The 17,568-nt window shown below is 41.2% G+C and overlaps 1 protein-coding gene across 4 annotated transcripts in view; it reads left to right on the forward strand.

Moving 5' to 3' along the window:
* Nucleotides 1-17,568, forward strand: part of ARHGAP21 (Rho GTPase activating protein 21) — a 118,276-nt gene that overhangs the window by 33,192 nt on the left and 67,516 nt on the right. For all 4 annotated transcript variants that reach the window (XM_068673706.1, XM_068673708.1, XM_068673705.1 and 1 more), the window contains exon 2: nucleotides 13,565-13,747. In XM_068673706.1, the coding sequence (XP_068529807.1) occupies nucleotides 13,565-13,747 (183 nt within the window). The remainder of the gene's footprint in view (nucleotides 1-13,564; nucleotides 13,748-17,568) is intronic.

Raw genomic sequence — 17,568 nt, forward strand, 5'->3', positions numbered from 1 at the left:
GAGTAGTGAAATGTCTGCTTTTTTGTGTTATCAGTGGTGGTCTGGTGGAACATGGGACAGATCTAAGACTGGGAGTCTCATGGGCAATCGAGAACTTCAGCATGAATGCAGATTGAGAAATAGGCAAGGAGCAGCAGGTAGAAAGCTTGTATCTGTATGTGGGGGTGTGTACGTGGGGTCACAGAGGCTGCCCCAGCAGTGTCGTAGATGATTAATCTGGTTTGAGGAGAGCAGGTCTTCCCAGGTGCTTGTGGGCTCCAAATTCCTACCTGACCAATGCCTGCCGTACTGTTTTCTTTATTTTATTGCTTCATCCTAGCCTCTAAAAGTAACAATGACGTGCTTTCAGCCATCTGAATACTTCATCTCAGGTTTCTCAGCCAAAGGCAGGCGATCTGCAGAGTTCCATCAACTCACAGCTGGTCACACAGGTCCCTTGCACAGAGTGACTGGCCATTGGGGCCGCTGGGCTTGGAGGAACTTCCACTGACATCAACACGGTCTTTTAGAAATAAGTTTGTATGTTGTGGCATTCTAGCTGCCAAGATCTTTTCAATTTTGCTTTAAGTGGAGTTCATTATCACAGCCTTTTTCTGTATGGCACTGTACAGGAATGAGACGGTGCAGTGCAGGCTCAGCGATCGCATCGCCTTCAAGCCCGAGGACGCAGCAGCACTGCGTCGGCTGCTGCACTGCAGCTATTCCCTTCCTCTGGAGAATCTCAGATAACATTTAAAAAAAAAAAAAAAAAAAAGCTTTTCAGTCTTCTGAATATGTCACTTGGAGGATGAAATAACAAAGGTGGTTGCATTCCTTTCAGATACTTGCAGCCGATAACAGTTCAGAAATGTGATATGTTATCTTATTGTACTCCTCTGTTTATCTCCTGCCTTGGGGAGGGAGGGAATATGATAAAAATCTCGTCTCATAGCAGTGCAGGGTGTAATGTTTTCAGTTTTGTTGAGTAAAAGGTGTAAAATCTCTGCAGGAAATAGCTGGTGGCTTTACTCACTGTGGGAATTCACGCTGCTGTTGGAGAAACATTTGTAATGTTCCCAACTATGGGGAAGTAACTCAGCAACAGTGAGCAATTCAAGCCGTAGTAATAGGCATGCAAGGACAAGTAGTTCTTAAAAAAGCAAGTGAATTTTTGTTAAAATAGATTTCCCCACTGCCCTCCACCCCGTTCTCCAGACAGATACAAATGTGGATTTAGTCATTGGCATTTGCCATTCTTACTGACATGTTTGCTGCAAACTGTGAGGAAATAACTCAGGTCGCTTATGATCACACGGTAAGGCAATGTCTGAAAGCTGTTGGATTTGCAGCTAAACTGAAAATCCTGTGGACAACTTTCTCCTCTTTATCCTCTTAGTGATACCTCATCTCTGTTGACATACAGCTTTCAGATTTTTTTTTTTCAAGTTAATGACTTCACAGTCTTTTTTTAAGCAGCTTTCTAAGTATTATATCTTAGTAAATTAAATTGTTCACTGAAAAAGCTGCTTTTCTGTCCTATATGCGCAGCAGATTACAAATTTAGGGTTTGGAAATATTTTAACACGAGTTATGTAGCTTTGCATCTACATGTGCTGATTTATACACAAACCTTTTTCATTCTGAGTGTAAGGCTTTTAATACTTGCAATGTGTTAATTTGTGCATTATATACTGTATTCAAATATCTTAAAACATGGGACCAGGATTATATTTAAGCGGTGTGTTTGTGCCTGCAGGAATTTATCAGTTTCTGAATTTACCCAGTGTTAAAGCTTGTAGCTTTAACTGTCTATCTAGAGGCGGCTGCTTTTGAGGGGGGAAGCTGTGTATTCAGGGATGTAAAGAATCTTGAAACGTTGCCTTACAAGTTTTGTGGTGTTTTTGAGCCGTGTTCTCTGTATGAAATCTTTCTTGGGAAGTTTAGACTTGATCTGAATACTTCCCTCAAGTCAGTTCTTAAAACTCTTCCCATGAGACGAGGTAAATCTTCTGCCAGCAGGACTGAATCTGAAATGGAAGTGAGTTGCTATATTTAGGGTGACAATCTGCATTTTGACATTGTGGGTCAATTCCCTGGTCTTCCAATGGCTTCCTTTTGGCATGGGGCAGGTCAGACGTTCATGTCGCACATGAAACAAAATTCTAAGTAAAACTGCAGCATTGCAAAGCTGAAGGTGTTCAGATCTTAAGCCTGAACTACTTGGGATACCAGCAGTTATGACAATGCATTTATGCAGACGAAGTGGTGCAATCTTCTGATTTCATATCTTTAAAGCACAAATGAGTCTATTTATGTTGGAAAGATCAGTAGCTTCTCTGAGAAGATCATCCTCATACCTGCATTAGAGAGCAGCATAAGCTGTGTTTCTGTTCCACCGCCGAGCCCACAAAGCAAAGCCCTTGCTCAGCGTTGTAGCTGCACCATGGAGTAGCCCGGTCCAAGTCCAGAGGTTTGCTGGAGGGGCTGAGAGGCTGTGGAAAAGCGGGTGCTCTCTTGGCTTGTTTGGCCAGGGTCCTGGCAGAGTTGATGATTTGTTTCATCAAGCCATAGCCCCTGGGTACGGCGAGGAGAAACAGCGTGAGCTGGAGGAAGTGTGTAGGTGGTTTCATGGCTGCCTTCAACGCTGTGCTGCATCTGATTATTGAAATGGGCTCAGAGTGAATCAGGTTTTATCCTCTGCGGTGATTTCGTTTTTCTTAAGAGCTTCTGCAGAACTATTCAGCGTGTGTGAATAGGTATGCCATAACAGAGCCTGGTGAAAACGTAGTGAAAACTCTCTGGTATGCGGTGTGTCTGATAAAGTCTGCGTTAGTCCAGAAAGCAAAAGGAGTATACAAACGTGGTCCCAGCTAGCCCCTAATTGTGCAATAACACACTTGGCTGGGGATGTTGGTAATGAGAGAACTTACTGTTCTCTCCCCATTTGTAGGAAGTAGAGAGGGTTGTGGATGGCTTGTAGTCTTGGGTCTGTCAGAAAGCTCCCCTAGGCTGAACGAAGCAGCGTAAGGCAGCCACTGACAGGCTGTGACTGTGCAACCGCTCTCAATCACTTCTGTCAGACTACTAAGACAGTTTTTATCAGGAGCGGAGTAACCTCAAACATTGCTTTGACACTAAGAAAGTTTGCTTTCTCAGTCTCCTGTCTCTGGTATTTCCAGATCAGACTCTTAAGGTAAGGACAAAGCATTTCCTATTCTTAACAAGCAGGAGCAGAACAAGTAGAGAAGGAAAAGCTCTGATTTAGCTAAATTAAGATCACATGACATTTTGCTGTTATGCTACCAGCCCTGCAGATGTTTCCTTTCTTTCCAGTTTAAGGAGGATGTAGCTGTTAAGAGGGGAGGCTTTTGCTAATGAGCCTGTAAGAAAACAAGGAAGCTCTCAATTTCTTTTTTTGTTTTTAATGTTTTTCTGCCTACATTTAATACTATAAACTGTGTGTTTACATGTATTATTCTAAATACCAATTGCAAGATATGAGCAAAAACAACATGGAAACAGTTTGCATCTCAGTCCCACGAAGTAAATCCTTGTATTTTGCCTGTGCTTCTTGGTGGTATTGCTTGAAATTGTGGAAAGTATGAACTAAATGCATTTATTTGGACTTAATTAGGTTTTGAAAAAATTGTAGTTAAAGCATTATTGTTTTACAACATGGAAAAGCTACTAAAAATGTGTGTATATATATATATATCTCCACATATACATATATTTATATGGATGTACACACAATTTGGTATATTTTTGTAGTGTGTATATGTGCGTGTTAAAACCTTTTAGTTAAGTGCTAAACTTGAAAGTGTCTGATACTTAAAGGAGGATAGTTAGTGTTCATCAGATAGTTAGTTTGTGTTCATCTAGGTAATGAAGACACTAGGTGCTAACTGCAGAAGTTTTGAGTCAAGCTTGAGCTGCGATGGAGCACTAGTCATGCCAAACCTGATCTTGCTCTTGGTGAAGTCAAAGAAAAGCACAAAAAATCCAGGTATCAGAACTTCTCTACAAGAAAACCAGAGCCTGCTCTGCATAAAATGCTAGTTCAGTTCTAGACAGAGTGAGTAGGGTTGTGCTCTCCCTGCTGTAAAGTAGGAAAACTGTTTCTGGATCTCCCCTGGCCTGGAGAGCTGCGTGCTCCTTTCATTCAAGCAAGTAGGCCCAGCTGGGCTCCCTTTAGAGCCAGTTGGTGTTGCTGCATTTAATCCAGAGCCAGGAAAACAGCACACTGAGAACTTTTCGGTTTACAGAAGTGCCATTTTGGTGATCATCCTTTTTCAGATTGTCATGTGTCCCTGCATCCTTGACTGCTTTGGCAGTGTAAAGCTAATTATTTATGTGTTGCAATGGAGGGACTTGATCTCAAATGGAGAAGATGGAGTTTTTCAGCTACAGGCTTCCTCCAACCCTTCTTGTTTTCCTGTGTTGGATCTCAGGGGGAAAAAAACTGTGATTTAAATGTGGGAGTATTTTAAGGTGAGGGAGAAAGGCAGAGGTTGCTGCAGGTAGCCTTTAGCTTTGCTTTCCAGGTCTTGTGGAGTAGGGATGAGACTGACATAAGCATCAACTGTTTGCTTTGCAGAGCAGCCTTCTGTGAGCAGTAGAGCACAGTAAGGCAAACTTCAGCTTGGGGAACGAGCTGCACGTGTGGGGGTTTTTACTGTTTGTTTTTTGGTGTGTGCCTCGACCTTCTTGAGGACTGAAATCCTCTCAAAAATGCCATTTCACCTTTGATTGTGCTTACTGCAGTGGCAGTTACAGAAGTACACAAGCAGACGTCCGTCTGTCCATCTCCTTCCACCCACAGCAGCTCTGCACCCTGCACGGCAGCGGCGATGTCTCCTTCCCTGTGCGAGCAGCCATCTGCTGCGCTGGCACAGGCTGTGGTTTTGAAGGGTTGCAGATTTCCCACTTCCTTCATGCTACTGGAGCTATCATATATTGCTCTCTTGAGCCTTTCTCCTCACCTGGCCTTGGTTGGAGGACATCGTTAATGTGTTTTATTAGGTTGGGTCATTCACTTCTGAGAAGTTTCCAAGTGTGTGTGGTATGCTGCTGATTTCTGCTGCAGGCAGGTGCCATGGCCTTCAGTGTGAATTAAAGGATTATCCTAGGCCCGATACTTCGTCTGGGTGGGGTTCATGTTCCTAGAAGGAGGTGGCAGGTTTGCTGCCAGGGCTGTCTCATGACAAATACCTGAATTGACTCTGGTTGTTCTCCCAGCACTGACCTGTCGCTGTGGCCACCTGGGCAGAACATTGAAACAACAGAGCCTGGCTCCTGCAGGTGGCCTGCCCCCAGGGCCTTCACTCTCTGCAGTGCTCCTTGCATCTTTACTGCCTTGCTCTGAAGCATCTCAGCTCCTTATGGCCATCAGCAAGACCCTTAGGAAGGCTGAGTGGGGGACATCAGCCCACAGAGAGCGCCTCACCCCTGCTGGTCACTGCTCAGGGCCCGACTGCCCAGGCCAGGTGAGGGGCGCGCATGAGAAACGGCATTGCCCATCTTTGCCCTCCAATTCCTAGTAATTTGTTTTTGTTCTCCTGGTTGGACTGAAAGGTTCAGATCTCGTTTTGGAGAGCTGGTTGAGTTTGCCGGCCTTCCCAGTTCCTGTGTTCTCCTCAGGGGCAGTGTTGGTGCTGGGGCCATCCCGCACTCTGCCTGTAAAAGATGAGCGGGTCCCCTGGGGAACACACACGTTCTCTAAGCCGTGATCTGGAGAAGTCATGCTCTGAAGGCCGTTTTTTCATTTATTTTTTTTCCTTCATGAATAGCTTCTGTGAAAGAAGAGCTGTGCCTCCCGGTTCCAAAAGCAGGCTGTCTTTTGCTATTAGCAGTTGCCCTGAAGAGAAGGCCCTGACTGGGCCGATTTTATCTACCTCTGTGAGTGCTGTTTACTAACAGTTGCATGTGATGACTCATGCTCCATTTATCTCCACATCTCTTTTTTTTTTTTTCTCTTGTGGTGAGAGCAGTTTTGCAGCTGTTTGATTATTTGAGCTTTGAGGGCTTGTTTACATCTTCATTTCCAGTTTCAGGTGCTTCGTGGCAAGGCAGCCTTCTCCTGGTACCTGCTGAAAACAGGCTCGGCAATTACTCTCATCGGGCATCTGAGTCCTTCCTGCAGCTTTCTTAAATACATATAGCACTAAAATGCACAGGATGGAGTCAGGTACCTTCTAGTATCTCTTGCTGAACTTGTCACTAGGCCCAGCTCTGTGTGTTGGTTGGGCTCCATCTCCTCATGGCCCGTTCTGCGAACATGGAGCAGTACTGAGGGATGTCCTCGTGTAGGAAGAGCTTTCCTCTTCTGTGCTTCAGTATGTTTACGTGCCTCAAGCTGCTTGGCTCTTCAGTTCCTGCTGATTATGCTGTTACAGTATCGTTCCTGTAGATAAAGGCTTGTTCATCCTGAACTACTTTCACTCCAGGCTGCTATGTTGCAGTCACGTCTACTTTGAGCGTTACTAAAAAGTACAAGTCGGTAGATAGTAAATGTCAGCAATTATGCAAGTTTATTGTATGTGCTGATGTGTTTTTTTTTTGTTTTTTTTTTTTTTCCTGAAAAAGCAGTATTTAAGACAGTGGCTTTACATATACAGCCTTGTTTCTAGCCACAGAGCTGTCTCTTGATGTCTGGGTACCTGCAGAGAGAAGCCCTGTGGAGATGCACATGCAGGTAGATGCAACTAACTCATGTTTATTATGCATCTGCCCTAAGCTTAATTGTATAATTGTATATGTCAATTAATCACTATTTAGTAATCATACATATATATATATGTACTTATTTATTTATTTTCTTACTGCTTGTGTGTATAGAAGGGTAACTTTGAGGTAGCATGCAAATCTGAACATTCTAGTTGGACACTCAAAATACTGAAGTGTTTGGGATGATTCATTAATAAACTGCAGAGTCTAATTTTGGTGTTAGTAAAGAAGGAAGCTGGTGTTCCGCATAGAATACTGTGGGTATCTTTGGAGTTCAGCTTAAGGTTTCTTAAGTCTGTAGTGTGTGTAGCTGTTAAGAAAAACATCAATTAAATACTAAAAAAAAAAAAAAAAAGTTTTTTTTTAGATGCCTTTTTTTGGTCTTAGCTAGCATCTAAGGTGATGCATCTCAGATTTCTGCAATTTCTTATGTCACACTATTTTGGGAGACATGTTTCCTGCCACCACTGTGGGTTTGGAGATGCTGATGGTTACACCTTGTAGCTTACCTTGCAAGGACAGAAAACAATGGAAGACTCACGTGAGGACAGGACGTCAGTCCACATGCTGCCAAGTTCCATTTCCTGCCTGAACATCTATCCTCCCCAACATCCTTCCTTATCTGTTTGGGGGGAAGACTGCAGGATTTTGTCTAGTACTGAAGTCAGAAGTTAGGACAAGTGCGTGTTTGACATGCAGGACTGGAGTTATGTAGGTTTTGGGGTTTCTGCATTCTGGTTTTCCTGCTTGTGTCTTTGCAGGGATTTTTCAGAGAAGAGATTAATGTGTTGCTGAGGCTGAAAGTGATTGAACTCATTTGTTTGCTTCAAGGACAAAGCTATTTCCTGATACTGGGAGGATGAATTTGCTTGAGGTGTCAACCTTGTATTAGTAATTAATTTCCTTTCAGTGAGAATTATTTACTTTTGAATAAAATGTTATTTTTACATTCCAATCAGATTAAAAAACACTAGAAGTATCTTATCTTGCCATGGGTTGAGACCGGTTCAGAATGGGATCATGGATTTTGATGTATTCACTCTTAGCCAAACCTCTTCACTTGCAGTCCTCATTTCAGCAGTCAAAAGGCATAGAGCTTGTGATTTTGTGTGAAGAGCAGCAAGAGCTTTCAGCCTACGCCTCCAACGCTTGTCACAGTTGTTCTGTGTCTGGCCACAAGCCTTTCTCAGAGCAATGGTAGTTTTAATGGAGTACTGCCTGAATTTACCCATAGTGTGAAAAATGTGTAAGAAGTATGGCTGGTTTAGAGGTGGTATGGGTATAAATAATTGTCTGGCTTCCTTTTTGAATGCTGGATATGCCTACCTGTACTGCAAACGGGGGTGGAGATGATAGATCTCAAAGACAAGTTGTATAACCTTCTGCCTTAAACATCTGTCTTTCTAAGATATTTTTCTTTTTAGTGCTGTCTGTTTCAAGAACACCCAGGAGCTGTGTTTTTTGGGGGTTGTATTTGTCCCCTGTCACGGAATCATTTTGGTTGGAAAAGACCTTTAAGGTCATCGAGTCCAACTGTTAACCTGGCATCGCACGTCCAGGGAACCACATGTTCTCCAGTGGATTGAGCTTTTACTCTGCCTGAGATCTCTTGCGTGCAGGAGCCTAGTTCTTTGACTACAGAAGATGATAAAGGGTAAAGGGAACATGATGTCCTCTGGGCACGAATACAGTTCTTTGCTTCATTATTTCTGAGCAGATGGATGTACCAGAAAAGTAGAACTATTTTTTTGAGGGAGATCTTCATGCAACTTTTTGTCGGCTTCTATTAAAGTGATTTGAAGTTCTCTGCGTGGCTGAGACTAAAAGGGTCAGTGGCTTGTTATAATTTTGTTTGAAAATCGTCACTGGAAGAATCTGATTATTGAAGAAAGAAAGCCTGACTTGCAGTGAAATCTCCCATCGTTCTGTGGATAACAAGATTTTTCTTCCTATATAGGTAGTTTTTCCTTCTGTTCTTTAGTCTTAGCCAGAAAAGAACCTTTTTTTCCCCTCCCCTGTTAGCTTTTAAAAGACTTTTTACACATTCTGTCACATAAAGTAAGACCAAACTGCTAGAAAAGTCTTTTTTTCTTTGAAATTGCAGGTGTAATAGAGCAGTTAGCTAAATGATAGCTACTTGGTTACAAAAAAATAGGGCAAATAAATGACCTGATGCAAGAAATACCACTGTTTCTAAGCAAGCCCAGCATTTATTGTAGCATTTGGAATATCCTCTCACTGTATCAAGGCAATTGTGGGCTTAATAATGTGCAAGATCCTTTTTGGTTCTGGCTTATGTCAATGGTGATCAAAAAAAATACTGCTTGATAGCTGTTGAATCAGGAAAATCAGGTGACACCAACCCATTTTCTGTTCAGCACACACACATCTGGCCAAGCTGCTGTTTCAGGCAGCACGTTTCTTGGTAGACAAGCTGGTAGCTGAACGTGGCGAAATCCTTCTGAAGCAGGAGGCGCCTTGTGTTTGTCGAGCTGTTGGGAGGTGACTCCACCAGTCAGTCTGGTGTTCTTGTTTTTTTTTTCTTAATTAAGATTTGGGCTTCAGAAAATGTAGCTTGGCAAACACACTTGCAATGAGATTTTTATTTACATAATTTATTTGTGAAGTGTTCTGGATGATTAGAGAAAAAACTTAAACCCTAATAACTTGAGTAAATGTGAATGCCAATCCGAAGTGACTTGAGAAATAATTTTGAAATTGTTTGCCAAATACAAAGGTAAAATATGGATGAAAATGGAGTGATTCAGTGATTCACATTATTCACACCAACTTTAAATTGTTTTTCATGTTTTTTCAAGGATCGATAGTGCAAGGTATAATTATTTATTATGTTCCCTATTATTCATCTATGAAGATAGTATTCAGAGCTCAAAGCATACCTGTTTATCTGTTTAGACAGCCAAGAAGACAACTGATAGTTTGTGTTGCAATTGCTTGCGACTGTCACTGAACTGGACTGTTTTTAGGATGTGATTTATACAGATCTGGCTGTAAATTGCTTAGAAGCCAGAAAATGAGAGAGGCTTTGGAGGCCATGCAAGTTGTGTGTTTCTTTTTCATTTTTAAGACCGTTAAAATGTGAAATTACTGTTTCGAGATTTACTTTTATTTGGACATAACACTGATGTTTGTAAATAATCAGATTTACCATTTTTACATAATTCTATAGATTGTGCTAAGCTCCTGGTGATTCATGCGCTTCTTTCAGGTGCCGTGTGATTTTTCATGGCTGCTTTCATCGCTCAGAAAAACAGGGTTAAAGGCAATATTCAAAGCACAGTATGCTTTTTATAGTGCGTTTAAGCATCTGCTATATGTCCTTGTAATTGCCTGTAACAGGAAATGATGTTTTGAGATACTTTGTGTAAAAAGCTCATATGAAGCAATCCTGGGGGAAATGATGCTTGAATCATTTTTAGTAGCCTGGGATTCTTCAGTCCTTGAACTTAATTGTATGCGTTCTGACTCTCACGTTGAACGTTGAACCTGTAGAGATTCAGTGTTTTACTGAATGAAGCATCCACATCTTTAGCAAGGAATACAGCAAAACAATCTTTCATTTTTTAGGTTTTGTGTGCAATGAAAATAAAGCATACATATTTCTCTGGAAATGCATGTCAGTCTCCTCTAAAGACAGATCACCTCAAGGACAGGAGGTATCTACGTATTTGTAACTGGCTTACCATCACTTTTGGCTCAGAAGAAATACCACGTAGGATCCCTGCTTTCAGTAACATTCTTGCCTGTGCAAAACATCATCTGTTTCTTGCCTGCTGTCTTGCACCCTTGTTTTGTTTGTGCTTTTGAAAACTTTGCTTGTTCCTTTTTCAAGCCTTCCCTGGCAAGGGATATTGCTGGTGGGCGTGCTGTGGTTGGACCATTCACGGGGTGACTCAACAGATGTTGGCTCTCTTCTTTGTAATTCAGATTCCTTTTTGTTCGTCGTGGCGGCTGGGAGCTGCTGTCACTGACCACGTCCCACATTTCTTATTAATATTGGCCTTTTCTGTTCAACTGTTGGCAGCCCTCGCGGGCGCTCCAAGGATGGCATGATGATAACCTTTAACTTCTGGCCCGTTCTTTCAGGAAACGCTGGCTTGCCAGTGCAATACTGGTGTTTATGGGGAGCTGTCAGTTCAGCAACTTAGGAGTGAGAAAAGTTCACTTGAAATTGCAGGGGAAAGAGAGGTGGTTTCTCACGTAAATCAAATGAATATCGTGTCTCCCACCCCTCAGACCTAGGGAGGTTTGGCTGCATTTTGAACTCAGGTTACAGCAGATCTGTAAGTAAACCACGGTGATCAGTTGTCATACCCACCACAACTACCTTTAGGATAATCAGGGAGGCTTTTATCAGGAAAAAAAAAAAAAAAAAAGTCCTCTGCTTTTCAGTGCTACATTTTGCCTTTGCCTGTAGTGAGGTGGGGATCAGGCTCTTTGCTTGAGCACCAAGTGGTAAGATGAGGGAAAATGGCCTCAAGTTGCACCAGAAGAGGTTCAGGTTGGATATTAGAAATTTCATTACTGAACGGGATGTAAAATACTGAAACGGGCTGCCTAGGGAAGAGGCCGAGTCACCATCCCTGGAGGTCTTCAAGAAACGTGTAGATGCAGAACTTGGCAGCGTGGTTTTAGTGGTGGACTTTAGGACTAGGTTAAGGTTGGACTAGGTGATCTTAGAGGTCTTTTCCATCCTGAATGATTCTCTGATATAAGTTTGCTGTTTAAGTATCCTTAATGACAGATATTTGCTTATTAATTTTTTTTGATCTTGTGTGATACCTTTATTTTTTTTTTTTTTGATTGTTCAAAATGTCTCCAAGTGTTGTCTATAAAAATGAAAGAGAAAAAATGATTGCAGAGAAGGGGTAAATAGGTGGATTTCTTCTTGCTTGTCACTTAATAGAGGAAGTTGCTGTCATGGTGTTGAGGCCAGTGATTTTTATTGGGAGCTACTTGTTTTGCCATTTTAATAGGATGGAAATCATCATCTTTAATCATGCAATTTTCCACTCATGTCATGAGAATGGAAGACTGAGAACGTATGTGCAAAAATGAGAAAGTGTTCAGAAGCTGATGAGATTGGTGGGAAACACCTTAATAACTGACCTTGTAGTCAGGCTAAAGGGGGTTATGTAGCATTTAACTTAAAGTTCAAGCAATGTAAAGATTAAATTAAAGCCAGCTTTGGCAGTTCCACAGTTCAGCCTCATTTGTCATTCATCAGTCACCTCGTTTCAGTCTTTTCTGTTTTCCACGAATACTTCAAAACATGAACGACAGTGATTGACAAAGACTAGGTGGTTGACTCAGCTGAGACTGAGATTCACATTTTTCTTTCTAAAAATCCAAAAATAATACTTCATATTCAGAGGTTCAGAGACTGTTCAGAGGAGCAGAGCCCCGTGGGGCTGCTCTGCATTCTCCCAGTTTTGGTTTCCATAAGCGTTTCTCAGCGTGGCTGCAGCACCAAGACCCTTCGCCATCTGGATGGTTTTCCTCCCTGAGCGCAGGACGATCAGAGGCAGGGAGGCTGATCTTCGAAGCACTGAGTAGTATTTCTTTGGCCTCCCTGCAGCTCTAAACAAAATAGGGCTTTTCTGAGCTGTCCTTCCTGCAGAAGTTTCCTTGTGACACCCCTTGCTATCACGGTGGAAGTCAGAATGCTTCGTGTTTTCTGTAGGCATCGATTGGGGTTGGCTGGGCCCACCTTACCAATAAGCACTGCTGCATTTTTCAAATCCCAGCTGTAAGGGATTATTTTGGAGCAGCCCAGGAAGAAAACCAAGCAGTAAATTCTGACACGTATCAGCCAGTTGCTGAGCCCCAGCAGCAGAGCTACAGAAGGACAAGAAGACTATTATTTCTGTTTGAATACCTTTTGAATAGGCTATAGGCTCTGGTATCTAAATTTGTTTCACGCATCGTTGAACTAGAATATTTAGAGGAGGGTCATAGGGTTTTTGCATGCTCTCTTTGTATGTCTTCAGCTTTTGATTCAGATTTTATGAATGATGTGGCATGCACTTTAAAATGAAAGATTTCATATAAGGCTGAGAAGACAAATATTTTTAATAATAAAAATATTTTTTCATAATCATATATTTCTGAGTCATGGGTATATAGAATTACCCTTAAGAAAGGAACAAAATGTCTTGTTTCTGATAAAGAGCTGGGATTGCAGTATAACTGTAGTAGGAAATCAGGCCTTTTCACATACGTATGCAGTGTTATAATACTGAAATGTTCAGAGGAAGTAGCTAAGGGTGGGGAAAAAACACACCAGACAACAAACAGGTGAAGTCAAAGATGAGAAAAAGCACATCTCAATAAAGAAGCCGAACCAATTTCGTGCATTCTTCAGTTATTTCAGTTGTTTAAGTGAGGAGTAACTAGCTGAGAAAATCATGCCTGCATTTGAAGTCAGGAAAAAGAGCTGGTGTGTTTGTATGCCTGTGAGCAGTGTGTGGCCAGAAATGGAGTCTCAGAAGACAAAAAGAAAGCATAATTTGTATCGAAGTAAACTGGAAAGCAAATAGAATACGTGCTGTACACATTCCTTGAGGTTCATTTCAGCCTTTACACTATTGAACATGAAGTTCCTTAATAAGTTATTTAATTTAAAATTTAAGGATTGTATAAGGGATATGACCAGAGAGGTGTGTAACGCTAGAAGGATGCTGCTTTACAATACGTATTTATTAAGAAAATGTCATTGGTAATCAATTTATTTTGAATGTGGAGAGAAAAAAATTGTCTTCAGGTGCACAAGAATGCTTTTAAAAACACCCAAATTATAACTTACATTTGGTATCTTTGTGTCTCTCTTTTCTTTCAGGCATCAAAAAATAAAGATGGGAAAGAGCAGAGTGAAGCTATATCACCATCAGAGGAAGAAGAAACTTTCTCTTGGCCTGGTCCAAAAACTGTCGTGTTAAGGAGGACATCTCAGGGTTTTGGCTTCACCTTAAGACACTTCATAGTTTACCCTCCAGAATCTGCAGTTCAGTTTTCTTTTAAAGTAAGTGACTATTTATTTATTTACCTAAAGCCAGTGTTACTAATTTGTATACCTTTTAAACTGCGTATTCTAAGGAAGGGGCATGAGTTGTTGAATTTTTTGTTTTATTTTCAGTCTCCAGAATTGAAATCTGTTATACCATCGTCCTAAAAGAATAGAAAGGAAAAAGAAATTAGTTTGCCATAGTTTCTGAATATTCTAAAACTGATGGATGTTAGAAAGACAGGATTTTTTCTATACTATGTTCTTTCTGCTGAAAAGTACAAGGCTCTTAGAGTTCCCTTTTAGTCAAGAGACAGATACATACTGGTCTATATTGAAGAACAACTTTCTGAACTTAATAAGAAGTTGTGTTAAAATACTTCATAGGTTTTATTTAAAACAAGCATTTTAAAATGTTAAGCAGCTAATCAGTGTGCCTCGTTTAAAGGTTGTGTGCATTTCCCTACATGACTGAACCTATGGGAAGTTGCTGTAGTGCCTGGCACTGAGAAGTCTGTGGAATAGAGATTTGAGTATCGAGAAGGGATTTTTTATTCTAGTGAGTTCAAATAACATTTGCTTATTTTAAAGTAATCAAATTTGAGAATTCTCATGATACACCCTACCTCTGAGGTTTTTGTTTGTTTTTTTTTGCATTGCCAGTTAGGCAGAGAAAGAGATTGATGTTAAGATGGGGGAATGAGTTTCAAAACTTCATGCTCATTTCAGACAGATAATTGATTTGTGTGTCTCTAATTGTGTCTTTAGCTAAAGTTGTCTTTTTTTGCTTATCTTCAGTGGCTATAAGAAAAAAAATTCCAGGGGGAAGCTAGTACGCTTTTCCAGTTAACTTCAGCTACAGCAGGCACGTGTGCCCAGCGTTTTTCCCCTTAACACAGCGTCACTGAAGCTAACTGTAAATGAGACTATTAGCTGTATTAGGTCATCCCAAAGTTTCTGTTCTTCAACAGAGGTTACAGAGAGTCAGCCAAGAGCAATCCCTGATTAAATTCCAATGTGAAGAAGAAGGAGAGTGGGGAAGCCTTAGCTGAGCTGCACAGATGAGTACGTGCACTTACTAGCGTCTCCTGATAACCCATATTTGCATTCTAGGTAAAAGTAGACAGCATGAGCAGGATTCAACTCCTTAACCAAGAAGTGATTAGATAGGTTTTCTCCTGAATTTCTCAGATATCTATTGATACAGATGATACTGTTTCCACGTGCAAAAGGACATACGCACAAGGGAGAGCAAATAACATTGGGGGGGAGGAGGGAGGCAGTGTCATCCATTGTCTTCTCATTCTCATCCAATGGTTCCTGAGACAGAGACACAAGCAATACAACACTGAGCTTATTATACCTGTAAATCCTGAAGTGTGTCTTGAAGTTCTAGCTCCCTCTCTTCCTGCAGGAGTTTCTCCTTTGGTATGGCAGAATCTGGGTAATTCGTTTCCCCTTTTCTGGCTGGTTTTTGAAAAGAAAATCATGGGGTTGTTGGATTGATGTAATGCCTTTATTCAGGCATTCAGTTACCTCTGAGGATTATGAAGTTCATTTGCACAGAGCCGTGGTAAGCACTTCCTGTAAATTAACCTGAACCATTATATTCTCCTCTTCCTTTTAATGTCCGTGAGGTGGCAGAGAAGGTAACAGATGTGCAAAATTATTACTCCTGGGTCTTAATAAGGTGACTTTTATAGATGTCTGTGTACCTAAGATATGTAAAGAATGAATTTCATTTACTGTCAGCCTGATTCTATAAGGCAAATCTGATTTCTGTGCCACTACTATTTGAACAAAGGTCATATTGGTTACTGGCTAATTGTAGACTCTGTCATTGATTCTAAGCTCAAGAATTCATCTCTCTTTTCTCATTGATCAAAAGTGCAAGGGTCTTGGGAGGAGGAGGTGCTCCTTTTGTTTTTTGGTAGTATAATAATAGGAACTCTGATCTGGCTTTATGACTGTCTTACATCGTCTGGCAACCTTGTCCCTTCCTTACATCAGAGAATGCATGTGGTTACCTCTGATGTAAGGTAGAGGTTACAGCTGGAAATTAAAGCTGTACACAACAGCCAGTTACTCAATCCCCTACAAGTTTCTCATTGTCACAGTCTTCGTTATTTCAAGTGGCAATTTGATGCTCCGGCTTTCCCTCTAGATCAACACAGAGATCTTTGTTTACCTTGGGGAAGGCCTCCTGTTGTAGCTTTGATTTCTTTCAAGGTAGTCTTGTTCTAATTCCTCTTAACCTTTCTGCAAGTCAACATTAATTGGTAGTGGCAGTAAAGAGAATTAGAAACCCATCTAAAAAGCTGTTAACATGGTCAGGTGAAGTCCTTTGGGGAGAAGAAAAGAATCCTCGCATGGGGGGAACACTGACTTATCTCAAGGACAGACAGCACAAAGCTCCTAGACTGCAGGGTGTGGTAAAAATCAGACCACAGCTGGAAAGTCCATGGCAATGGAAAGAAAAGCTTCTGACAGGCCAAAGGAGGCTGCAACTTGGAAAGGCAGTGGGGTGAATTTTCTTGGAAGCAAAGAACTCTCCTCAGATGATGCAGAGTGCAGAAGAGTGGGTGTTCCTTCATGTAAAGAAAAAATAATCTCATTTCTGTTCTCTGCCTGGATGTGTTTGAGGTGCTGGATTTTTGTTTGAATTTAAGAAGCTCGTTGTGACACTAGTCTCATAAAAGGGTTTATTTTGTTTTAGTGCTAATAAAAAAAAAAAGTACTAAAGTACTAAAATTTTGTTTTGTTCTTCATGGTGCTACTGATTTTTTCCAAAAAGAACTGTTTAAAGCCTGAATTAAGTAAGTTGAGTTGTGTTAAACTAGAAGATGTAGGGTTTGGGTAGGGGAAATGGCAAGCTTTAGTTGCAGATATTTCTAGACCTTAGGTATACAAAGCTTGGCATCTACCTTTCGTAGACCTCGTCACCAGTGAGAAATTCCTATTCCTGTCCAGACAACTGGAACCAATGCTCTAACTGGCACTGCCACTTGTGAACCGCCTGAATAAGCAGGGTGAGAACGAGTATAAAACAACTTAGTGACAAGGTGACGATGACCTGGAAAATGGCATAGGAGAGGCTTCCTTAACGCTTTGTTTTCTTCGTTTACCTTTCCATCTGACTGGAAGTCACATTTCCATCTTGCAGTCTGTAAAGGGATTGAACGCAATTGCTTGTAAGCAATTAAGGGCAACATCCCTGCATATTCTGATACTAAATACTAGTATATTATATTTAAGGTTATGGGTTGCTAGCAACTGCAGACTTCCTTTTGATTTCTTTCATTTGATGTTCAGTATAGACATAGTCCAGGAGGTCTAGGCCAAATTCAGGATATTGTGATAACCTCTTGTATATTTCACAAAACGACTAATAAACTGTAAGTTAAAAGTGACATAAAGGAAAGAAAGTGGGACTTAACAGGGAATATACTCCTGTAAATCCCCCCCTTCTTGTGCCTGTTTCTCAATCTAATCTATTAGCTGATTTATAAGGATTGTGATAGGAAAAGGCAATGGAAGGAAGTATTATTTGGTAGTACTATTGGGAGGGGCAGCCCTGGGTGAAGGACGATGTGAAAGATGATCTTGTAAACTGAGACTGCAGTTAACGTGTTGTGTTTTGGCAAAAGTACGTGGCTGTGCTTGTGGGGCTGCACACCAAACAGGACACGGGGAATAGCTCCACGTTCAGGAGTAACCCATTTTGTATCCTCCTGGATTCCCACGTCTCCTTTTCATTACGTGAATAGTGTGTGGAGGATTTCTTAAGATACAGTTACAAGAAGCCTGCATTAAATTATGCTTTGAACATCAGATGATTA

The sequence above is a fragment of the Anas acuta genome, chromosome 2, assembly GCF_963932015.1.
Source record: "Anas acuta chromosome 2, bAnaAcu1.1, whole genome shotgun sequence".
NCBI lineage: Eukaryota > Metazoa > Chordata > Aves > Anseriformes > Anatidae > Anas > Anas acuta.